Source organism: Podarcis pityusensis (assembly GCF_964106645.2).
Source record: "Podarcis pityusensis genome assembly, chromosome: 4".
Classification (NCBI taxonomy): Eukaryota; Metazoa; Chordata; class Lepidosauria; order Squamata; family Lacertidae; genus Podarcis; species Podarcis pityusensis.
In genome coordinates, this window is record NC_138027.1 from 65765520 (window position 1) to 65790935 (window position 25416).

The 25416-nt window shown below is 40.7% G+C and overlaps 2 protein-coding genes across 8 annotated transcripts in view; one reads left to right on the plus strand and one right to left on the minus strand.

Annotated features, from left to right (window-relative positions):
- Window positions 1-7214, plus strand: part of MAP3K15 (mitogen-activated protein kinase kinase kinase 15) — a 70708-nt gene extending 63494 nt beyond the window's left edge. For 5 of the 6 annotated variants that reach the window (XM_081001575.1, XM_081001576.1, XM_081001577.1 and 2 more), the window contains 11 exons: window positions 7-164; window positions 729-912; window positions 1728-1905; window positions 2385-2559; window positions 3315-3500; window positions 4211-4316; window positions 4798-5008; window positions 6086-6198; window positions 6341-6438; window positions 6521-6597; window positions 6684-7214. In XM_081001575.1, coding sequence (XP_080857701.1) covers window positions 7-164; window positions 729-912; window positions 1728-1905; window positions 2385-2559; window positions 3315-3500; window positions 4211-4316; window positions 4798-5008; window positions 6086-6198; window positions 6341-6438; window positions 6521-6597; window positions 6684-6762 — 1565 coding nt within the window. In that variant the 3' untranslated portion in view covers window positions 6763-7214. Of the gene's footprint in view, window positions 1-6; window positions 165-728; window positions 913-1727; window positions 1906-2384; window positions 2560-3314; window positions 3501-4210; window positions 4317-4797; window positions 5009-6085; window positions 6224-6340; window positions 6439-6520; window positions 6598-6683 lie in introns of those variants that run through there. The other variant, XM_081001579.1, reaches the window with a different exon arrangement.
- A 62-nt stretch (window positions 7215-7276) lies between these two features.
- Window positions 7277-24989, minus strand: PDHA1 (pyruvate dehydrogenase E1 subunit alpha 1). Of its 2 annotated transcripts, XM_081001668.1 has the most exons (12): window positions 24779-24989; window positions 21833-21847; window positions 16038-16106; window positions 14641-14814; window positions 13189-13315; window positions 12630-12721; window positions 12034-12126; window positions 11278-11433; window positions 11099-11170; window positions 10653-10720; window positions 8768-8876; window positions 7277-7779 (listed from the first exon to the last, which is right to left on the minus strand). In XM_081001668.1, exons 1-12 carry the CDS (start codon window positions 24836-24838, stop codon window positions 7615-7617), a joined length of 1200 nt encoding a protein of 399 aa, XP_080857794.1. In that variant the 5' UTR covers window positions 24839-24989; the 3' UTR covers window positions 7277-7614. The 2 variants fall into 2 exon arrangements, with proteins under 2 accessions (XP_080857794.1, XP_080857795.1); XM_081001669.1 differs by lacking the exon at window positions 21833-21847.
- Between the last annotated feature and the right edge of the window lie 427 nt (window positions 24990-25416).

The following is a 25416-nucleotide window of genomic DNA, read 5'->3' on the forward strand; positions in this document are numbered from 1 at the left end:
CTTTAGGCACTTTGCAGTACATGGCACCAGAGATTATTGATAAGGGACCTCGAGGATATGGTGCACCAGCTGATATCTGGTCTTTGGGCTGCACTACCATTGAAATGGCGACAGGGAAGCCTCCCTTTCATGAACTGGGTGAACCACAGGCAGCTATGTTCAAAGTAAGTGTTGTATGTACTAACTCACCTCCCGCCCCTCCACATATTACCATACTGCTAGAATACTTCCTGACATGGATTATTTAGCAGCATCTATTAATTTATGTGGAAGAGCAGATCTGAGACAACTTGCATGCAAAGGATGCCGGGAGCTACAGCTGCTTCACAACCAGCCAAGTTAGAACTAGAGGGAATATGTGTGTTTTGTTGCTCTTCTAAAAGTCCCTCAAGGAGAGATAGTTGTATGCCTCAGCAAGGAAATCATTCCACAGGCTCCTACCATGTCCCACAAACAAAGGTTTGTGTTTGAGTGCCCCCTTTCTTTTTGTTTGGAGCTTTCGTCGCGAAAGGCCAAATTGACATTTGCTCCGATTCAGCTGTAAAGAGCAGGTTTCTGTGGGGGAAGTTCGGGGCAAAAAATACACACTCAGGCACAGAGCATTAAAGTGTGTGCACCTCTGCCTGCAAAGATGAGGCAAAAGGTAAGTGTGGATGAGCCCTAGCATGAATCAACTTTAAAGTAATTCACCTTGCTGAAGTGATGCAGAGCGTCCTTTCTACTTGCAGGTTGGAATGTTCAAAATTCACCCTGAAATTCCTGAATCACTATCTGCTGAGGCAAGAGCTTTTATTTTGCTCTGCTTTGAACCTGATCCAAATAAACGAGTCACAGCATCGGACTTACTTAAGGACCCATTCTTGAAACAGTTGAACAAGGGCAAGAAAAACAGAATTGCATTCAAGCCTTCAGGTAAGGAATTATCAGTCAAAATATTTGTATGTAAAGAGATATTAACCATCATCCATCTCTTTTAATCTTGGGTTCTGAACATACCTGGAAATCAGTTGGATGTGCCAAGCAATCAACAAGCTATGAAAAGAATATTTATGGGGCAGGTTCATCCTAGTGGTGAAATAAATAACAAACTTGGTGAAATTAGAGCACTATATTTTAATAAAGGATGAAGAAATTCAGGGCTGGGTTTCTTCTCTCTCCAAAATGACATTTTTTAAAACTGGAAAATCCTTTTTGGAGAAATTTTAATGAAGCCTATTTTCAGTAGACATGCACCCAGCAGTTTAAGGTGTGTAAGGCATCTCAAGTTGTAAACCGAAAAGGAGGGCAAATAAATTATACAACTAGTAACCCTTAACAAGGGCTGATTTGGCTTCACAAAGAGAGTAATGTTACACAAATTTCAGTTGTGGATGAGCTGTAAAAGCAAGATTCTGTCACCTGATCAGCTAGTAGCCTCTTGGATCTCAAGTAATTCTTTCAGTGCTTGGAGATCACTCAGAACAAGGTCCCTTCCACCCCAATTCCTAGATGAACTACACTAGAAAGGTAAAAAAACCACTGCTAGTGTTTGTTTGAGAAGGGTTTTCCATCAATCATCACAATTTATTTCTGCAGCTTGCAGACACCCACCTTTTTTCACATCCGGTGGTATCATTTCACACCTTGTCAATTTTAAAAACTGCATTTCAATTATACTGCATTTGTTTCATTTGCTTAAAAGATAGGTGGACCTGTTTATTCATTCCCCTTTTCTTCTTGTGCTCCAGATTATAACCGCAGCACCTCACTCCCGTTGCCAGTCCAGGGGGAGCAGGCTGGCAGCAGCAGCAGTGAACACGGCTCAGTCTCACCGGACTCTGATATGCCACATGACATGCTATTTGATAAGGCAAAGCGCTCCGTGTCAGAGGTTCAGACAAAGAGCCCTATCTCCCATTTACTAAGGTAAAACCTGACCTATGCAAAATGGCATGTTAGATTCACAGAGGGTGCCAGCTGTCCTTACAGTTTAGGTGGGATGATGTGCTCAAAGCTAATTCCGTTACAAGATCTATAGTAAAATGTAAAGTATTGAATGGGGTTTGTTTAGGCCCCTGCAAGTAAAACTCATTATAAGAGTCTAATTGGAAAAAGAGACCCTGACAAAAAAGTGCAGCAATTGCAGCATCTTCAAATGAATGCAGTCCACATTATGATCAATCTGTCTTCTTACTGTAGATGTTGAATTAGTGTCTTGTTTCATAGAAAGCTGTGTTCTCAGCTACTATAAAACTTGGGATTTGGTGGGCATCTTTGTAGCACACAAGATAAAAGCCATTCATTTTAAGTAATCGGAAAGTTGCTTTAAAAACTGGGCTGTTTTCTTCTGGACTCCAACTTTGTCATTTATAGTTTCTTGTGAATGCTGTCTCATTCTGGCCCAGTGTTCCCGACGACAGCTCCATTTCAGATGAGCGAAGTGCTTCCCCTTCACTTGAGGAAAGGGATTCTGGTCTTTTCTTGCTACGAAAGGACAGCGAACGACGTGCAATTCTGTATAAAATCCTCAAGGAAGAGCAAAACAAAGTAGCTTCCAATTTAAAAGAATGCGTAGCACAGGTAATACAACTATTCACTTGTTTGGAAGAGGTAAAAATTATTGCTCTGCCACCTTTCCTACTCCATGATCTGGAGGGTGTCTGGGGTGAAGAGCCTGCTGTGCTCATCATGTAGGGTTCTAAATCACTAGGGGAACCTACATGAGGAAAGCAGGATCCCTGCTGTGGATGGTCAGCCTCTGGCTTGGATTACAAGCACAACCCTGGAAGAGACAGGGGCAAGTCTGTTCATCCTAACTTCCTCTTCCACAAAATTGTGTGGAGATTACAAACATGGAGAAGCAAAGAGGGGTCCATCACAACCTTTAAGTAGTAAAATGGAGCTTCTTATTATTTAGCTGGTCTTCTAAAGTTTGTTGACCACCTTGTTTGCTGCCTTGACCTCTGCAACCAATGTTTGTTTTAGCCCCCCCCCCCCTTTCTCATGGTATTAGAGATTGTAATATGAATTTTTGCTTAAGGATGAATGGCAGAAAGCTGCTCTCTGGTAGGACAAATTCAGTCCTGCAGTTTGATTACATCAGTGTTGAATTTAGCTCAGGCTGTTTCCTCTCTCGTGAGCTAATGTAATCCATGAATCAAACTACTTGTGATGTGCCTGACTGAAAGCTGCCCTCTGCTGCTCTTGCTGTGAATTGGTAAAAATGAGTCTTCCAGAATAGTGACAGCAAGGTTGAAAACATGCATACATACATACATTGGTGGAATTTGCTGATGTGCCTTTTTAAACATTTTGCATTTTCATCTTTTTTTCAGAGTTCTGAAGAACTGCATCTTTCAGTTGCTCATATCAAGCAGATAATTGGGATTTTAAGAGATTTCATACGTTCTCCTGAACACAGAGTTATGGCATCAACTATATCCAAGTTGAAAATTGAACTGGACTTTGACAGTACTTCCATCAATCAGATTCATCTAGTGTTGTTTGGATTTCAGGATGCAGTATGTTCATCCGAGTGTAATATCTGGGGATGGGGGGAGGGACCCACTACCAATAATACCTTTTGCTGCTATTTAAACTTAAAACCCTAAATTATACTATTGGGAGGAGGGCAGAAGAGGACAAAGGAGTTGTAGAATATCATATGGAGCAGCTGACCAGAGAAGATGCATTTATTCACTTCTGCTAAATTGTAGAAATGAGCTCCGCTTTTGCTTTCTAGGAAGCCTTTGGAAGATAGCATACAATGCACAATTCTGTGCAAAGAACTTGAAGCACAGTGTGATACCTCAAGGGGTCTGCTCTGATAGTCGAATATCTGTGCATTGTTGATGTACAACACAGTATCTTAGGTGTTGCTTTGCAACAGCTTTCTTTGTGCCTACATCACAGTGGAAACAAAGGCTGTATCCCTTCAGGATCAGAGGCAGCATGGCTCTGAATACCAGTCACTGGGCTACAGCTTCACTCATGCCCTGCTTGGGGGCTTCCCCTAGGCATCTGGTTGGCCACTATGAGAAACAGGAAACTGGCTTAGATGGGCCTTTGGTCTGATCCAGCAGGGCTGCTTTTATGTTCCAATATGTGTTCTAGCTCTTAATCCAAGTGGACTTGTTGTCATCCTACATTTACCCAAACTTCTTGTTCTAAATGACAAGCTTATAGCTTAAGGCAAACTACTACCCTGTTTTATTTGACACTTTTCTTATAGGTTAACAAAGTACTAAGGAATCATTTAATCAGACCTCATTGGATGTTTGCTATGGATAATATAATACGACGTGCTGTTCAAGCTGCTGTCACTATTCTCATTCCAGGTATGATGTGAGCAAAGCAATAATAAATGTCTAACCTGTGGAATGAGTGCCCCAGGGTGAGTACTGCTGGTGTGCTGGAACTGCAGTAGTACTTCGGTCTCTACTTGGCGAAAACTTGTAAATGGCTGCTAGTTCTTTCATAAAGCAAGTTCTGATTTTTTTGAACACTGAATTTTTTTGTTAAACATGCTTTACAGACCAACGTATTTGTGAATATTAGTCTGGACAGAAACATTCACTACAAATCCTCACTAATTGTTATTTTGAAAGGTTGCCGCACATTAGCCCATTATTAGTTTGTCATTTCTTAAAATCAAGGAATGCCCTAGGCACCTGTATTTTCTGAAATGGGACTAGGAAGGACAGCTGCATTTTATTTAAAAAGATATATATACTCAGGAAAAGCTTGCTGACTAGATGATATTTAAGTGGCAAATGTAAGAAATGCTTGACCTCTGCAATTCTCTTTTGCTCTGTGCAGAACTTCGAGCTCACTTTGAACCAGCATCAGAGACTGAAGGAGTTGACAAAGATGCAGATGAAGTAGATGAGGATTACCAGCAAGCACAGCAAAAAAGACACGAAGAAACAGTTATCACATCTGGAGTGTGCATGCTCACGTCTTCTGTGACCCCTGATACTCAGCAGCAGCTCAGCTTGCAGTTGGGCAAGCTTAAGCAAGAAACAAACAGGTTAACAGCTTTAAAGTGTGCTCAGGCTTATTCAGCCATTTTACTGATCATCGCTGGTGTTTATAAAACGCCTTCAGGCAATCAGACGAGCATACATTGGTTATTGGCTAGATTTTAAAATGTAGCCAGTCTAGCTACTCTTGGTTTATACAGGGTTAACTTGGCACTCACGTTATTTCTTCTAGACTTCTAGAAAACCCAATTGTATAGTGCTGAGGGCTGCATCATGTCTTTTCCTCCCCCCCACCCCCTAGAGCAGCACTCCATGTGCAGCGTCTCTATTTCAGACTAAATGTTACCTTTCCATGTTACAAATGTAAATGTAAAATGTGTCCTAAATGTTCCAGGGTGCCTTTACAGGGAGAACTGTAACATGTATGCTTTGAGAGCAGCACTTACTTTAGCCAACACTGACGGAAAGTGTGTATAAAATTCCTTTCATTGCCTGACCGTCTGTATTGTGGTTTTCTATCACTATAGCAGCAGCAAGTAACACGCTGATAGTGCTGGAATATTTAATTATGAAGCCTGGGGTTAAGTAGAAATTCTAGGAACCATTTCAGCACAGAAATCTAAATTGGATAGCATTTGAAAATCAAGGCTACCAGGTAGCCAGTAATTCAAAGATATGTAGGATTTGTTTTGAGGTAAGCCATACAATGAGAGACACTTTTACATGTGCTTTAGACATACCAAACTGCACTTCAACTAAAATGTAAGTATCAGATTCACCAAAATACTCGTGTTGCAGAACTAGGTTTTGTTGTCATTAAAAGTGTACTACAGTGGTACCTCAGGTTAAGTACTTAATTGGTTCCGGAGGTCTCTTCTTAACCTGAAACTGTTCTTAACCTGAAGCACCACTTTAAGCTAATGGGGCCTCCTGCTGCTGCTGCGCTGCCACCACATGATTTTCTCATACTGAAGCAAAGTTCTTAACTCAAGGTACTATTTCTGGGTTAACGGAGTCTGTAACCTGAAGCGTATGTAACCCAAGGTACCACTGAACTATCATGAAACATTTTAAGGGGAAAATGTTATGTCATACCCAAGTCTGACCCCCATTTTATTTAATAGGTTACTGGAGAGCCTGGTACAGAGGGAGAGAGAATACCAGACACTGCTAAGGCAAACACTGGAGCAAAGAATTCAAGACTTGCATCTCCTTCAGCTGCAGTTGAAAACTGCTGGTAGATATGAGAATGTACATTAAATGTGTGTGGTCAGTTGATAGGAATGGCTTGAGCTTTAGGACACACAACACTTTTGAGTAGAGCTTTTGAATTTGTAACAATGGAATGAATCTGATTAACCTACTTTGAATTGTTGCAGAAATTCAACCACCTCCATCTGCTCTTCAGCACTGCGTAGACCAAGAACTGATCAAGTGGTTGAAACAACAGAAAGCTGATTCAGATACAATTGATAGGGTAAGGATTAAGAGTGGGAAAGACCCTCAAAATTCATTTTCTGAATAATATTTAGAAACACTGAAATAATTTTGTCTTTCAGTTTGTTCAAGAGGATTATACACTGAGTGATGTTCTAAACCACATCACTAAAGATGACCTGCGATTCCTTAGACTCCGGTAAGAAAATAATTGCATGATTCTAGAAGTGTTTGACTTCCAAACAAGAGTTTGAGACACTTACTGTTCTTATTTTTCTCATACAGTGGTGGTATTCTTTGCCGAATATGGAATGAAATATTAAAGCACAGAAAATTGAATAAACTCTTGGAATTGGAAGCATAACTCTTATGCCAAGTTCTGAGAAATTGAAATGGGAAGAGAGCACACATTCCAACTAAGTTATTAATTACTGTACATACTGGTCCTACAGGTTTTGCACTAATATATATGAAGTTATATTAAAGTCATGTGATGATAGCCTTTTCTACTAGTATACTTAATCATGTATTTTTTTCAGATGTGTAAATAATACAGTAGCTTAGAAACTGCTTGCCTTATAGACTAAAATGTAGCCTGTGCACTTTAACCACAAATATCAAATACACAGTGTTCTAGACATGTCAGCTGCTTTTTAAAAACAATAATTGCTGCCTTCTGATTTAATATAAATTATTACTATGTATAATTTTATAAGATTAAAAAACCAGTTGGTACAAAGATCCTATGCAAAGAGTGGGTTACAGACTCACTCTAGGTGCATATTATAAAGGTAAAATAAAACATGCTGAAAAAGGCTTCTTTTTGTTGCAAAATCATTTGGGATGGGGCGATGCAAATACAAAAACATACAAAAAGCTCATGGGAAATATCTGCTCAGGAAGTTTTTAATATGCCTTTTTTTTTACTGTACGTAAGAGGTTTCAGCTAAATAACTTTCATAAATACAGCAATCCAGAACACAATGAAGCTTATATATAAATTAATAAACAATGCTTATTGACCTTTTCTGAGCAGCTGTTTTTTAGAATTCCACACTATATAATGCTGTGTCTTATACAATGGCTATTTTGCTGCCAAATGAATTTTCCCCATATACATGAGAAATTGTTTTGCCCTTATTTCTTAGAGCAGATAAAAGAATTAAAGCCCAGTATAAAATGCATTAATTTAACTGGTTGCTGGAGAGACATTCACTTAGCCCACAGATTTATATCTAATCCACTGATTTGGGCCACGCACCTCAAAGGGTGGCTCCTTATAGTAGATATAATTGCCTAGTTCATCCAGAGGTGGTTCAGGATCAGTTGTGGCAAACTGCGCTGCGTCTTCAATCTCTTTCCTTACTTCCACATCTATTTCCTGTATGAGAAGGGAAAAAATTGTCAATGGAAACAAAAGACTCCACAGATTCCAAATAGGTCAAACATTATCAAACTATTTACCTCTGTAGTACATGCTGGGGTTCAAAGTAAATCGGGAAACATTTAATCCACAGTTGCTGTTAAGAGTTTCTGCCCTCCCTAAGATGAAATCCTGATAAGCAGTTCTCACATGTATGCTGCACATGGAACATTTTACCTTTTTATATTTGAACAACTAGCCAGCAAACTACTAGAATAACTTACAAGTTACCAACTGTGGCAGGACATGGCATGTTTTCATAAGCTATAGATTAGATGGTGTGTTAACAGCTGCTTCACTCCAGAGCAGAACACGTCTCCCATGCTGACAGAGATGTATGACCAATCATGCTCATCAATGATCCTCACTCTTTATTTCCACTTTGGCAACAGACCTGGGACTCTCCTAGCAAATCCACTAACCCTGTTCCTGCAGGAAATGATTTCAGCTGTAGTGACGAGCAGAATTCCAATTCAAAATTTTCCTCAACCTAAACCGGCAGGGTCAATGGAAGGGCCAACTGTGACAAATCCCATACCAGATACCAGGACTCCTCAGAAAGTCGGGTTATAAATATGAGAAGGCAATGGCTGTGCAAATGTCATTCCCGGAGGAAACTGCCATGTTTACCGTAACTAGGCAATATAGGCCCCTATACCAAAATATTAGTGTTTCCCAAATTTACAATAATCATAGACCCCTTCTCAGTTGAAGATAATTTGGTAGTTTAAATAAAACTATTTAATCTTTAAATTGTTTTCTATAGCTAAAAGAATAATGATTAGGTAAAATTAAAAATTCTGCCATGTACCCTTTGGTAAACAATGCCCCACAGGATATATCCTATACCAATTCTGGCTTGCTGTAACTGATTTGAGGTGAAGACTTCCTATTGATCTACTTTTGTAAAATGATTTTCATCAAATTTGAAATTTAGGTTTATTACCTTTAGCTCTTCCACACTAGCCAAGTTGTTGTTCACCATTCTGTCCTTCAGAAGTGTAATGGGATCACTTTTGCTTCTGACTTCTTGAATTTCTTCTCTCGTTCGGTAACTGTAAAAAAAGACGAGACAATGTAACAGACTGCTGAACTGTTTGCAATAACTGTTTCTGCGAAGCACTGGTACTCTTATTGCAACAGTATACAGAGGCAAGTCATGTACTCTCTAACAAGCATGACAAGTAATAGAGAAGAGCTTTCAGGAGCAGTTTTTACATCTGCTAATCACCAAAGCAGAGTGGTCCTCTTGGCTATATTTTTTCAATGAGGGGAGGAAGCCACAAGGTAAAATAGGCATATGAGCTGGTAGCGTGTAGTGGCCTAAGCATTTCAAAAATATATTACTGTTTCAGTATACTTTTTCCAGAACTAAAAATTAAATGCACATTTCACTCTAAAAATCAAATACTGAGTAAGAACTCTCAACCTTCAAAGAACATACTCCTTGTACCTCTGCATCACAGCTCTGGGCAGGGCTCTACTAACAGCAGATAGTTCTCCTTAGGACCAAGTGCATTTACTGCTATCACACATGATACACAGATGTGGGGAAGGACCACCAGCTCTCCCTCCTGATTGTGGGGGAGGGAGGGAGAGGAAGCAGCTCCTCTTTCAGTGAGTATTTGCTACTCATGAGAGACTTTAGGCAAATTTCATTTCATGGCAAACTATTTTGGAACCACAGTATATCAATTAAACAAACAGTCCTTATGTACTGCTACTCTTAGATATATTTTCTATGTACTATTTTATAACATGCATTTATATTTATAAAGTTGAGTTTAAGAGTTTTCACCTTCATTCAAACATACTGTGAAGTCTTAAAAGCAATACAAAAAAAGGGAAATGGGCATAGCAGATGTAATTAGGAATAGAACAAAATTAAGCATATGCTTAATTAAAACCTATTAGCCAGTTATTTGCCTACATTAAATTGCATATCATACCAGCTTGCAGTTTTAGTTTTTTAGGCCCCCTTTAGGAAAGCGCTATAACTGAATGGTAGCACATCTACTTTACATGCACAAGGTCACAGGTTCACTACCCAGCATAGCCTTGTAGAGCTGGGAGAGACGCACCTGAAAATCTGGGGAGGTGCTGCCAGCCAGTGCAGCCACTATGGAGCTAGATGGAACCAATGCCCTGCCTCAGTGTTAGCCAGGTATTTATGTTCCTGTAGGTAGCTGTTAACCATAATGAAGCACACAAAAATAAAAGCAAGATAATGGAAACAATCAAGTTTCTTGGGTATTTTTCATATTTGCCTCATAAAATTTGGATACTATCATTTTATTTTTTTTAGAATGGTTGTATTCAGATGTAATAGCAAATCATAGTTTGCTATTATTAGTATAACCAGGCACAAGCTGAGGGCTTATATGCTCCATCTTCTTTTTCCCTTTGTGCAACCTCTTGCATAGCAACAAACCAGTTCACACACAAACTAGGATCCTAAACCAGAAGCAAAGCTTGCCATTGTGAAAGACACACACCAAAATACATGGTTTGCAGGCTATAGCTATCCAAGAGAGCAAGGGTATAAGTCCAAAGTTTACACTTCCTCTCAACAGGAGATAAAGATTTGTTGTTACCTGTACAGTCAGCCATTCTTCAGATATTGCTTTGAATAAATAATAAAACTAGCCACAAAGGGCCAACATGCCCTTGATATTTGTTAAAAAGCCAGTAATAGGGAGATAAGAGGAGACTACTGATCTACTAACTGAAAATGTAGATGACATAGACAGAAAACGAGGGGACATTTGAACATACAGCTATTTCCCCCATACTATCTAGAGAGGAACTGTTTGTAATGCAGAGAGAAATACCTGACTCCAGGATCACTCATGCTATGTCCATGATAACGATATGTCTGTAGCTCCATCACAATAGGACCCTGACAAAATTAAAATTCAGAGGTGTTAATAACTTTAAAATAGTGACAAAAAATTGCTGATAAGACGTCATGACAACTAATCTGAATCAACTGTGTGCATACATTTTAGGGCTGCTGTTTAAGATTAGTTTGCTTCAGAGGGCCACAGACTGAAACACTATCTGTTTCCTATTCCATTATCAACCCAATAAACACTGGGCTTTTTTGGAAGGTTGCTTTGAGGTTCACAAGGTAATTATGGAGAAGCTTCTAAACCTTGTGTTTTGGGTATACATTTTGTGAAATCAAATAGCAATATTTCCAACTTGGAAACGTCAGCTACACTTAAATAATTTGTAAAGCAGGAGCGGCCTGCCACACACACAAAGTATAACTTACTTTTCCTGATCTGCAGTGGTCAGCAGCAAATTTTGTTGCTTCCCTTACAGCCAGAACATCCATGCCATCAACCTGTTGATTAAAAATAAAATAAAAAAGCCAATTACATTTAAGAATAAAGTTGAATTCCTTGAATGGACATAGTATAACTTTCACATTCCTATTAAAAATGTTCTTACCCTAATCCCGGGAATATAGTCTCCTCTCTTATAGTAGTCTGTACTGGCTGCAGCTCTCTCTACGGAAGTACCCATTCCATATCTGTTGTTCTCGCAGACAAAAATACATGGCAACTTCCACAAGGCTGCCATGTTATACGTTTCAAATATCTGGCCCTAGAAGAATAAAAGATTTGGTACACTTTCAGTTCTCTCATGTGGCCATCAGCCTTGAATTACACATACTGTGGTTGTGTTCACTAGACCATGACTGTATGTACAAGCAGGAACGAACTGGTGAGCCTTGGCCTTCTGCTTTCCTCTCCCCCCCCCCCCCCCAAGATAGCAGGGAGAACAACTTGGGCAGTTTCATTTCACTTTGAACAAAACTGGACTTATCACGCATGATCCATAGCATTTACATCTCCTTTCCGCTTACAGTGGTGCCCCGCAAGACGAATGCCTCGCAAGACGAAAAACTCGCTAGACGAAAGAGTTTTCCGTTTTTTGAGTCGTTCCGCAAGACGAATTTCCCTATGGGCTTGCTTTGCAAGACGAAACGTCTTGCGAGTTCTTGCGAGTTTGTTTCCTTTTTCTTAAAGCCGCTAAGCCGTTAATAGCCGCTAAGCCGTTAATAGCCGCTAATAGCCGTGCTTCGCAAGACGAAAAAACCGCAAGATGAAGAGACTCGCGGAACGGATTAATTTCGTCTTGCGAGGCACCACTGTATGTGACTCTTAATTAACTTCTAACTACAGAGTAAAGCTTGACGCTTACCTGATTGGCAGCACCATCACCATACAACGTCAGGCAAATCTCATCTTTGCCAAAGTACTTGCATGCTAAAGCAATGCCAGCTCCTAAAGGAACCTACAATGAATTGCAACATGCAAAGGTAGTCAAAACAAACAAAGATAATGACCAGCAGCCAACAATAATGAACTATGATAAGATAGCACTTGAGAACAGAAACACGACGATTCCAGTTCTCATTCCTGGCACTTAATATGGAAGCATACTGTGCTCAACGGTATAAAAATACCCACCCATTCACCTGACTTTCTCCTGCTGAAAATCATTCATCAAGACTACCAAGCCTTTTTCAGTTTTTATCTCAGGCTAGATGCCAAGCTGCAATGGGCCTAGCTAATTAGTTCTATCCAGGAATGGATGAAATTTGGGGTGTGTTAGATTTACATGGAAGAAATACTAGAGCCAGAAGTGGGCATCCAGCATAGACTGGACATATTTAAGTCCACTAAGGTCACTGGGCTAACACACCTAACTATATATGAATTAGGTTATGGCCCAGATTAAAAGCAACATATAGTCTCTTCCCAAAGAAAAATATTGTTTTTATCGGTGAGCCTTACCTGGGCTCCAACAATACCATTACCACCATAGAAGTTTTTGGCATACATATGCATTGAGCCTCCTTTGCCTTTAGCGCACCCACCTACCCGACCTGAAATGATTAAAAATGGATCTTTACCATGTGATCTGGTTCTACTAAGTCAATAAGATTAAGATGACGTCCCCCCCCCCCCCCCCCGGACCTCAAACTCACTAATTGGATGGATTTTAAGATGATTTCAGAATAATAAAGGTTAGACTTTCATCAAAACTCATGTTCTTAGGAGGGGACACATTTACAGCACATGCTGATATATGGTAGGCATCCCAGCACAAGAATTTAGTGCACTGGTAAATTTGAATCAAGTGTAGAGAAACAAAAGCTGTACATGCAGGTATGAACCAGCCTATTGCTCCTTGGAGGAAGAGTAGAATAGGTGTGTTGCAATTCAGCAAAGTCCTACTAGGTTTCATTGTTGAGATGATAATTGAACCTAAACCCCCCTCCATCTATGCACTATACATGCTACATAATCCCATTCCTTTTCCTGTTTACATATCATTTCACTGAACACAAACCTGTGAGTTCAGCAAGGATTTCTCGAACTGAAGCACCACGAGTGTATGTAAAGCCATGAGCCCGGTAGGCAGTAATCAGGTGATCTGTTAGATTTATGCCAGCCTCAATTCCAACACAGCAAGCTTCCTATGGTAAAGAAAACATACCTGAAAACAGTGTATAATGTGCCATTGTCCACAGGTAAGAAATAAAATGAAGAACGGTATACCAACTTTGTACCTGCATCTCCACCACAGTTCAGGAACCGAAGAAACAGAAACAGACTATCTAGGGAAGATTACTGTCACAACAACATATGCATAATATATTACATGATGCCATAGTCAAATGCTAGCAATGAAGGATCTTCAGGTTTTAGTGGAGAATATGAAAATAGAGTGATATTTAAGTGTCTGTGCATGATATTATGAAACACTGTCCAAGAAATATTTCCACCAGAGCAGGAAAGATGGTTGGGGGTTGGATACCACTGCCTGGAGGCCTTCCCTTGAGAAAGACTAGGGAAGCATCACTGGCAAGGCTCAGCCAGTTCCTATCCTACCTGGCCCTTCTTGGGGAGATGGGTGTGTGTGTGCAGAGAGGCTCTTCATATAACATGGCAGGTGTAGACCTTTCAAAGAACAGCAGGTGTTCCTTTGCTCATTACTATTGCTGTGAACAAACTACCGAATATAGCTTAATACACAGATTAATCATTCACTTTGGTTCTAACTTTAGTTCCAACAGATGGAGAAGAGTATGGTATACACTACTCTTAAACAGCAAGCTGATACGATATGAAATATAGTTTTGTACTATTCCTAATTACATCTGCTATGTCTATGGTCAAAAGCAATACAAATCAGGAGAACAGACGTATACATATGCTTACTTACTTAATTAAAACCTAACAACTGACCCAGTTCAGCCAGTTATTTAATCTTTTTAGTGCTAATATCTGGTCCCCTGTAGAGGTACAAAAGGAGAGCAAGAAAACACCAGAAAGAAAAACTATAGCTCTGTGGAAAACCCATGGCTCTTCAGGTTTTGTTTTAGTCCAACTCCCATTAGTCCAAGCCAGAAAGAACAATGGTCAAAGATGGTACAGTCACATCTGGAGGACCACAGGCACACCTACAGCTGGGTCACAATGTGATCTGGTCTAATTCTTTTAGACGTAGGTGTAACTTGACAGGGCTACAATTGCTGGAATTCTTTTGAAGGAAACTTCATCAATATTCTGTGAGGATCCACAAAGTACTAGCATGGGAGGAACTAGAAATGCAGCTGCCATGATGGAAGGGCTAGACCTCTTCATTCTCAGTTTTTGCAAGTACTTTTAATTCTCTGTATGGGAGAGTGGAGACATGCAATTTCTTCATGCACACCCTGCCCTATAAAAGCCTTCATTAAAATGAAGAAGACGACAAAAAACCTAGAGGTCTTGAGCATAAAGTCTCTTAGGCACATACCTGACCATCATATAAATGACAAAAGCCTCGAATAATTTTCTGTTTATACAACTGGTCTGCTTTCAATTCCATGCGTCGAATAGTCTGCATAGTTTTGTAATATTGCAGACCCTGCTCTCGAGTCATAACAGCGGTGGTGGGCGGTCCTTCCTCCAAGCGATGGAGATCATGTTTCTGGGGGAAATAAGATAAAAAAGTCAGGGGTTTTCCCCCCATATCAAAATGATTATTTAATCTTACTGGTTGCAGACTAGTCCTGAAGAAAATCAGAGTAACACTTTCTTAGCTAATACTACTCCATATTTTCCCTGCCTTTGCCTACTGTGCCCATGTGGCCAAGGCTCTAGTATGAAAGTATCACAAAGACATAGTTGGTAGGTGCTCTGGAACCACCATGGTAAAAGCTAGTAACTTCATTGACTGGGACCTCCAATTCTCTTAGGATGCTTGATAAGCAGGGCAATCCTAATCTGTTTTTAGGATCAGAGTACCTTCAAGGAAAGGGCAAAATATTTGGGTCTCTTCTGCTCAGGGGAGCAGGAGACTTAATGGGGGACACGACAAAGATTTATAAACCTATGCAGGAGGTGGAACAGGTGGATAAACCAAGGGAAATCTTGCTGACACGGGACAGAACTGAGTATCATCCAACAAACTGATAAAACAGGCCAGACCACAGAACTATTTCCTTACAAAATATGTAATTAATTTTTGGTATTAGCAAAGTATGGCAATAACTACTTGCTTTAGATGTAATTAAAATCTGTGCAATAAAAAATGGGTATTGATCCTGCGGGCACCATGAAGCCTTTGAGGTATTTCCTTGGCATCCAATGAGAGTGGTTAACTTTTGCTCCTTTGAAAAGTATACAGAGCTGAAGCAGGAAGTGGAAGAGTGATGTACTTTTCCATTTCCTCTTTCAGCTTTATGCGCTTTTCAGACCTCAGATTAATTATCTTGGATCTAACTTTTACACAGATCCCCTGGAAAGACGAACTGTAAATGTGTGCTATTCATTCTTTCTTTGTACATGTATGTGTTTGTGTGTGTATTTGATGGAAAGTAGTGACTGCTGGGGAAAGGAGAGGGGTGTCTCTAGCACTCGCTCTAAAATCAAAATGCGTCCATGGGTCGAAAAAGACTGGCGATCTACGATTTATATATTTACAGTATAAGAAAATTAGGGACTGGGGAAGTCTTGCCTCCTTAGCCCAGCCAGATGTCCTTTCCCTGCTAGTTTTTATCAGCCACGAGGGGCTAGGGTCCAGAGCATAAGTGGTCACCCTGAACGAGCACCTTGTCCACATCCCCCAGTCTTATTAACTGACTTATAAATTATAAATTATGTAAGAAACACGATATACATTAGCATTTTTTAAAGTAACAAGCTGCTTACCTTAATTTCAAATGTAGCCTCACTTGCAAAATCTGCATAATTACGAGATGCAACAACTACACGGGCAACCTTTTAAATATAATAAAAAGATGGCTGTTAGTTTAAGGCACTTTTGTTTTTTAAAGATGTTCATGCCTTCACAAGATAGAGAAGATTCCAACTTCAACATATAAAACATTTGACATGATTGCAGACTGCAATGTATCCTCCAGAAACAATGTTTCTACACGCAAAGTAATTACACACAAAGTATCATCCTGTATGATCTTGTCCCACTTCTAAAACTGTATAATAGTTTAAACATGTATGCTTACAACCACTGAACAGCTAAGGTTCAAACAAGCTGCTCTGTGACCTCACTCCACACATGGGCACAGGTGCACAAACTCCGTATGATCTGCTGGCCATGATGCAAAAGTCTGAGCAAGCAGGGTGAAAGCCCAACCCCTTTGATCCTTTCCCAACAAAGAAAACATTCTCCGCCTAATCCATGCTCTTCCCAAAATTTCCCATCTGTTTGTTCCATTTGTTCACATTTAAAAAATGATGTTACTTAGTTCAAACGCCAGTGTTTCAGTGCTCAGATTCAAATAAAAATCTGGCAACCCTTAATGCAGAAGAGAGAATAACATCCTGTGCAACACACTGCCAGAGGAATAAGTCACACGCCTCGCTTGAGCTTTTTAAAGAAGTGGGCAGGAAAGAGAGAGGACCTATGGTTAAGGGAGAAAAGTGGGATAACAAGGACAGCAAATCTTTTTCAGGACAAGGGCAGCACTGACTCGTAGTCAGCCCTTCAGAGCCTACATGTCAAAGTGGGCACGGTAAATTTAATTTTAAAAGACAAAGAAGAAAATATGGATTTTAGTGGATCCTTTTGGCACATAGCGGTACTTGTAGGTACTGTTAATTTAAAAAATTAAAAAACACACCCTTAATTTATATTTAAATAATCTTTCTTTTAAAATGAACCAATTGGGGGCCTTGGACAGCCACAAAAAAACCCTTTGGCACCACAGAGCACACTCATAAAAGCAGAGAGGTTTTTAATTTCTTTTTTCAAAGACAAACCGAGTCCACAAAGAACCCTCCAGTGGTTAGTCACCCCTGCTGTATATGGTGCTGGAGCAGGGTAGAAAGAACTGGTCACTAAACCAATTACACTGGTCATCATATGACAAGATGTGTACTCAACATAGGTAATTTATTAATAAACCCCAGCTGGTGTTGTGTGAGAGTACTGGTGGTGTAGTGGTGAGTGTTGGACTAAAACTGGGGAAACCTGGATTTAAATTTCCACTCAGCCATAAAGTGCCCTGGGTAATCTTGGACTAGTCTCCATCAGTCAGTTTAATCTTTTGGCGAGATTCACATGGGAGGGTGGGAAAAAAAAACCATAAGCTAACTAGACCTCCATAAAGGGAGAACTAAACGTGTCACAAATAAAATACAGTGGTACCTCGGGTTAAGTACTTAATTCGTTCCAGAGGTCTGTTCTTAACCTGAAACTGTTCTTAACCTGAAGCACCACTTTAGCTAATGGGGCCTCCTGCTGCCACCGCACCACCAGAGCACAATTTCTGTTCTCATCCTGAAGCAAAGTTCTTAACCCAAGGTACTATTTCTGGGTTAGTGGAGTCTGTAACCTGAAGCGTATGTAACCTGAAGCGTATGTAACCCGAGGTACCACTGTAAGGGTAAATAATTAAATGTGTTGGCTTTTGTGCTTTAAGTGCATGTTTAGGAAATTCAATCTGCAGGCAACTGCACTACAGTATTTTGGTTGCAGTAAGTATTTTTTGTATATTAGGACATTGTCGTAGTCAGTTCATTTATACAGTATACCACATTTCACACAGATTTCTGTTGAAAGATGTTCACATAACTGTCTAAATACAATACTAAACTAACCATAATTCAAAATTAAAGGAAGGAACTAATCACAAGGAATCAAAGATGAATAGAAAAAGCATGAGGATAGACACAGAGGAAAAATTGGACTAGGAAAATGCAGGGGCCTGGGGGAATTTGAAATAGGAGAGGCATATCATAGTAGCAAACAAGCACTGTTTACTAGGTATATTATAGCAGTAGTGTCACTGTTCTATTTGCATAATTGGTATGGGAGGAAAGAAGAATTAAGGAACAAAGCTGGACACACTAGAATAGGAAATATTCTTCCCTTCTTTAAATATTGTACAGAATTTAGGGAACAATGAAATATATATTATCACCAGTGCTCCCACCAATCATAGCTGTGTTACGACATATAAATGCAAACAATAATTGGCAGTGATCCTCATGCCATGTAATGTCCACACAGGATAGGCAGAGAGTAGAGTTTTTTACAATCAGTTGTACAGCAGGGGTCACTACCATGCAGCCCTCTAGATACCACTGGACTATTATTCCTAACCTCACTGATTGCCCATGCTGGCTCATGGGAACTGAGTCTCAATAACATATGGACAGCCGCAGTTTAGCCACCCCTTTTACAGAGCCATAACTAAATGACAGCAGAACATATGACTACAGGAACCATTATGAGGAATTTAAGGGAGGTCGCAACACCTTGTGTAGAGTGAGAAAAAAATATTGCTTTATGATTTCATGAAGTCTAGGACCTTTTTCACTAGGCTAACCAGAAATATTTAATAGCTACAGGACTGCTTATATACTGCTTGTATATTTTAACAATCCCCGATTAGTTTCTATGGTAGCCATTCTTAAGGTTTTCCTCTGTGGTAGGGAAAGAACTTTCTTTTTTAAAATATAAAGTGACATTTATGCAATGTGAGGCAGTGTCCAGCTGGCACAGCATTATGTCTAAACTAGCATTATGATTTATTTCTCCTAAGCCAAAAAGAAATCTTGCTTTTTGATTCTGACTTGCAGAGAGTAATAAGTGCTGGTTTGAAACTATGCTTTATGGACTTCCGGGTTAGCGCCTCTGGCAATGGCGGATTTCCTCTGATCGGGAGGAATCCGCTTCGTGAGAATTAGGGTCTGGACCGCCGTGGCGAGGCGGAGACCCATTAAAAACCACAGACGGGAGAAGCCTGTGGACGTGGGATTCGGCTGGCACCTTTCGCGCCTCCCCTACTCGCGGGGAAACCCGGTTTCGGGGATCCGGAGCGACGTGGGGTGAATGGCGCGGTGCTTCGAATCGACTGCTTTTTTCACAGAGTGAAGCCGCATTGCTGTTGCCGGAGAGCGCTGACTTTTTCCTGTGGACAATTGGATTTTAAACAACTGCTTGTGAGTAGAACGGAAAATTGGACTACGAAATTTCTTAATTTGGTACCGAAGCGGGAAGGTCTAAACAGGAAGTCCGCCTTCCGCTTTTGTAAATAGATTGAAGCAAAGACATTGCAAGCTAGAGTCTGGAAAGTCGTCTGTAAAGGATTAAATTTCCATCATTTAAAATTACTAAACCCCCTTGGAAGCAGGAGAAGAGGGGGAAATCTTTTTAGACTGTTTAAACCTGCAGAAGAGAGCGTAAAGAAAGATAAATTTCCACCGTCTTGAACCTGGGAGCGGGGTGTCAGGACGGACGCTTTGGGGAAGTTCATTGACTGTGGACAAACGTTTTTGACAGATAGTTAAAAAAGAGAAACATATTGATTCCAATGTTCCCTCTTGCATTTAAAAGAAACAAAATATCTGAAAAAGGAAAGGAACTTTGTTGCTAGATCTGCTTTTAAAAAGACGGATACAAATAGAAATTGTTTCCCCTAGAGGGAGCTTGTGAAACTGTTATTAGAGTCGATCTGGGGAGCTTTGCAGCTGTAGAGATTAAAGATCGTGGGACCAGACTTTGACCTTGAACAAGAATGTGCCTAGTACAAGCGTTAGTGCTTGCTCTTTGCAAGACAAGTGCTTTACTGGAACAGCTACATGAGAAGATGGATTTGATGACTGTTGCAGTTGGAAATTTTGGACAAACAGTGAATACCTATATAGAACCCACTCAGGAATTAATTCAGGAATGTGCTTTGACAGATCAAGTGGTGAAGAAGATAAAGGAGGAGGTTGTTCCTGAACCTCAAGTGGCAGAAATGGAGAGAGCTGTGGCCCTGCAGGAACATAAGTTGTTGGATCTGACGAATGAATCTGGAGAAAGCCAGATTTGGAGAGATGGAGTTCTGTTTGGCTTGGAGATGGGAGGTTGGATAGATCCCCCTATGCAGGGATGTTTTGACCTTTCGGGTTTGGCTTTGGGCCAGGGGGAGTTGGGAGTTGTGGGGGCCCTTAACTTTGGAGGGACTTTGAAACATGCCTCTAAATATCATATGGATTTCAGTGTCGACTATGGAGAATGGGCTGACTTGTCGAGAAGCGACAAAGATATTGTCAAGTTGGAGTCTCCCCGAGAGAAAGGAAGGAAATTAAGAATAAGATCAGCAGAAGACAAAGTAAAGTACAGGTACAAACATGAAGAAGATCTGCGGAAGGGACATGGAAAAGACTTAAGAGCCTCGGATAGAAGGTCACCAGGTTGATGGACTAGATGGATGGGATAGAAAGGACTGACAAAACCCGAGACCAGGAAGAAGAGACGATGGATGAAGATTGGAAGAAAGTTTTAAAAATTTATTTAGAAAATTATCGTAAAATGAATGATTACTAGAAAATGTTGGAATGAAATTGTTTGGCTTTAGTAGAAATGTTAAAAAGAATTATGTAAGAATATGTTATGCTTAAAAGAATTAGGTATAAAGAAGACTTAAGTTTTAAGCTTTAGGGTTTTTTATGGTAAGATAAGGTTAAAATAGATTAAGGTAATTTAATGACAGAATATTGTGAAAAATGGAAAGGATTTGCTGAGATAATTAATAACTAGAATACAAAAAAGGGAGGTGTGAGGAGGTCGATGAAATAAGTTAATGGAAAACAAGGATTTGGGAAGATTGGATTTGTTTTTAAATTTTTTGTTTATTTTTGTTTTTTGATTTTGATGTATTGTGTGTTTTGTTTTGTTTTTTTCTTTGACTTTGGTTTTTATTGACTTGTATTGTTCAATTGTTATTTTTGTCTATCTTTTTCTTTTTCTCTTGTTTTTTTCTTTCTTTCTTTGTAATTTTAAATTCTCAATAAATATCATTTTTTTAAAAAAGAAAAGAAAAAAAGAAACTATGCTTTATGATTTGTCCCCACTCAAGAAGAGGAAATGCTCAAGCTGCATGCACTAGAATATAACTAGTATTATTACGGTTCTTAACCACCATTCATTCCAGGATGGTATAAAGCTATAACACACTTCACAATAGCCTAATGTTGAAACAAAAACAGTTAAAGAATAATTAAGAAAAAATCATCACTGAACAATTCAGCAGTGGATAACAGAAATGCCATATCAAGTTAACACTTCTTACACTAAATGTAGGTGGTTTGTTTATTGTTTATTTATCTTATTCCCCACTCCACCACTGTCCCCTCTAAAGAATTAATAATATGGAGATGCAGTAAAAAACTTTATTACAGGGATAAGAATCTGTGGCCCTCCAGAGGTTGTTTTGACAACAGCTCCCACCATTCCCAACCACGGGTCACACTGGCTGGACTGACTGCAGGAGGAAGTCCAACAGCACCATATACAAATATGTAAATATATTTGTAAGTGTATAAGCTGCTTACAGATAAACAATGCTTCTTGGATTAGTGTTGCATCTGAACACAAAAAGAAAACCAGTCAGAATGACAGGCAGAACTTTTTTTTCTTTATCAAATTATGTACATGTTGTCAGTTAAAATGCAGAAAGAACATACAATAAATATAATCGTATGGGTCTTACCTCACTAACAGCTCCCTAGAGCAGCAGAATTGGGGTGGGTGGGGAAACAAAACAGAAAATTATGTCAGATACTATCACAAATCTTGGGGAAAATATTCCCCATGAACCAATTGGGAGCATCAAATTTTAATTCTTGTTTTTAATTAGGCGTATTTATTTTTATTCAGCATGTTCTCTATGTGAAACAGATTGAAAAACAGACTTGAAAATGTTAATCTAATTTTGTAGTATGCCAGTTCAACAGAATAAAGGCCAATACTTTTAAAGCAATAAGAGGTGTCGATTATATATAAGTGCATACAACACCTCTGCAATACTGTCTGTCTTTGTGATCATCTACATTACAAGCAAACTACAACACAGAAATGCATCTTGTGCAAGTAAGTCATGATGTGTGAAGTATCCTTTAGCCAAAGCTTCCACATGTTGGGCTGCTAGAAGATAAAGGAATCTAAGGGAAAATTCCTTTGTAACCTTTACATAGTTTAAAACTTGTTGCCAAGTATAAAACTGACATCTACAATGTGCATTATTCAAAGCAAAACCCCATTGTAAACTTCTGGCAGGAAAGAAAACCCACCCAGATTGCACATGTATAAAAATGTTGAGCACTATTTGAGTACCTATTCTCATCGTGTTACATGTGCAAATTGCACATCTGTAAGTAAGTGCAATGACTGGCCTGATTGGTATGTTATGGTATGCCAAAGCTCACAAGTACAGTAAAATAATTAGATTATCTTGTCTTCTGTATTATGGGTGGGGAAAGTGAATTATAAATATTACGTGCTTCGTCGGAAACTTCAATGGCACTTGCTCCTAGCTAAGTAGGTAGAGGTTTACAGTGAATTGTAAAGGAACTGAGATAGAAAAGGAAAGCCTCCCTGACAAAGGTACTCTTGAGCAAACCATGATCCTGATTGACTTCAACATCCATGCTGAGGCTAGTCTGGGACCAGTTCAGATTTCATAACTTCCAGGGACTGTATCAGCTTGTTACCAGCTTGACACGCACAGCAGGATATACCCTTGACTTGATTTTTGTCCCAAGTGGGGTGAGGGGTGGTCTGAAAATGTGTGTGGGTTGTGTGTGTGTCAGAGCAGTTATTTCCCATTGCAGTGGTGGGGGAATCACAGAGGCTTATGGAGGCTTATGGATACTGATAAGATTCCTGAATGCTTTAGGGGACTTCCTAATGGATAGAGTAGGTGATCTTGTTGAGGCTCTCATCTCACTGCGGAATGACAAGAGAAGGGCTGGAATAAGAGCACGCCTGAGTGCCCTCTCCAGTAGTATGGAGCCCACAATATTGCCTGGCATTCTAGTGAGCTGTGAGGCTGGATGACAGCAAGAGTACTGTATTAGAGAGACATGCAGCAATAAGAGCAGTAAATAAGTCCTATTATGTCCTCATATAAATTAATGGAGAAATCCAAGATTTTAACGTAGCTGGAATTAAGCACCAGTGTATCAATTTCTCTCAATTCACTGATAGTGCCCTAGAAAAAGACAAAAGCCAGAGCTGAGTTGTGTGTGCAAGCTAGAAGCAGGGGGAAGAAGCAGACTGAAACCTTTGAGAGAAAGACACATGCTTGATTTCAAGGCTGTGGCTATGGGAGAAAAAAGACCTTCTTGGGGTGTTAATGCTGTCAACCCCTCCATCATAGGCTTAGAATGTATATATGTGTAAATAAACCATCTATCATAAATACACCTCAGTCTGCTATCCCTCATGGGTAAGAGCCTGGAACCTCACACCGCTCAGAGATTGGGGTGGTGTGCAACAATAAATACAGTTCCTTGCCCCATACTGCAGATAGAAAAGGGCTATGGTTGAGTGTGGCTTTTGAAAGCCATGCTCTCAAGGACCCAGCTTTAAGCAGTCTTAGACACCCATGTAGTGTTGTCTAAATGTAGACCTCTATTGCATGTGGGGCTGAAGCAGAGAGAGAGAGAGAGAGAGAGAGAGAGAGAGAGAGATTACAACAGCCCTGCAGTGCAGTCTAGTACAGTATTATATACTTGCTGCAGCAGGAGAGGACGTGGTTTCAGTTGAGAGAGAATGATTTATGGCAGTTCTTCCTCCCGTTCATTCTTTTTGCACGTGAATTAAGTGGCAATAGAAGAGCAAAGACACCTGTCTTCTATGCTTAGGTAACATTAGTGGGGTTGGGGAGTTGAAATTAATGCTGATATATTTCACATCTGGCTCCCAATGCGCCTCTTTGGTTTCAGATAGTACATGGGTAGAGGAGTCTAAAAAGCCAAGGACACAAATAGAAGAAGCTTCGTTTGGTTAGAATCGAGTACATACAATATACACTTCCAAATTTAAGGCTGAATACATTACTTTTGGTAAATGAGCCACCATTGCCACTAGTGGGCAGTGAAAATTTGTGTCCCGGGCTTTTTAGATTCACCTGAAACCAAAGGGACGCACTGGTTGCGAGATGTGTGGGTGTTCCCCCCCCCCCGCCCCCCTACTCCTATAGAAACTGGAGAGACGCTGCAGAATTCTACTGCGGGGCCCACGATAACCCGACGAGCAACACGCACCGCAATGGAGGACACAGTGGGGGGGGGGGTTATTAAGAAAAAGAGAAGAATAAGGCACCCAAGGAGCTTCCGGAGGTGCACACGTTGAAATGCAATCGCTGCGAAATACGAGGGTCTTGTACCATCTGCATCTGACCCGCGCGCGCGCGTGAATTCCCCACGAGGCCTGCCTAGGTCCCAAGGGGCTCGCGCTCTATTCCTCTCGCGAGGCCTCCCCGCCGAGAGAGGAGGAGGGAGAGAAATAACGGTCATTTCGCAGCAGGCGCTCGAGGACAGCCCCCACCTCCGCCTCGAGACAATGCGGGGAGGGGGGGGGGCAAGCTTCCAAATACTAGAGAAGAAGCCGCCGCCCTTCCCTCACGACCTTCCGTCCCCAGTGCCTCACTCACCGGTCTGTGAGCAGCCGGGCCTTGCAGCAGGCGAGAGAGCGCGGCCAGCATCTTGCGCATGGGGTGCTGAGTGGTCGCCGCTGAAACCCGGCACCCGCGTTCCGGGTTCAAGCCCTCTGGGGCGCTGTGGCCGCTACAACGAAGGCCGGCAAGTCTCCTTCAGGCGTCTGCCTTCATGCCCCGCCTTCCTCCGCCGCGCCCTGGCCGACTAGCAGCTTGCCCGGAGTGCCAGCTGAGGAGGCCGCTCTCGCTCTCCCTCTAGCGGCTGTTGCCGCCGCGATAAAAGGCCGACAGACGCAGTTCCCGGAGGTTCCCTCTTTGCTGAGGGGAAACCAGATTATATAATTATTACGTTTTCTTGGGTTTGGTTTTAACCCGAACGGCCAGAAGCGTCGTTTAAAGGGACTGCTCTAATAATGAACAATATTAAAAGGGACTTGTGCACTGCACAGGGAGAGCGTCCCTGATCAGGGCCAGCGCTTTGGTTAGGGAGGCCACGATCCTAAACACTAACCTTGGAATTATCCTCATCGAATTAAGTTATTAAAATAAATGCTGTTAAGAAGCTGTCGCAAAAGTTTATTAAGAGTAGACCCACTGAAATTAATGGACCCAAATTAGCCACGCCCATTAATTTG

Excerpts from the sequence above, each read along its gene's own strand:
- PDHA1 (XM_081001668.1), bottom strand. The coding sequence starts at position 24,838 with ATGCGCAAGATGCTGGCCGCGCTCTCTCGCCTGCTGCAAGGCCCGGCT. Across the intron at positions 12,722-13,188 it reads AATCCTTGCTGAACTCACAG|GTCGGGTAGGTGGGTGCGCT; the intron begins GTTTGTGTTCAG and ends TAATCATTTCAG. Across the intron at positions 7,780-8,767 it reads CTAGTGTGGAAGAGCTAAAG|GAAATAGATGTGGAAGTAAG; the intron begins GTAATAAACCTA and ends CTTCTCATACAG.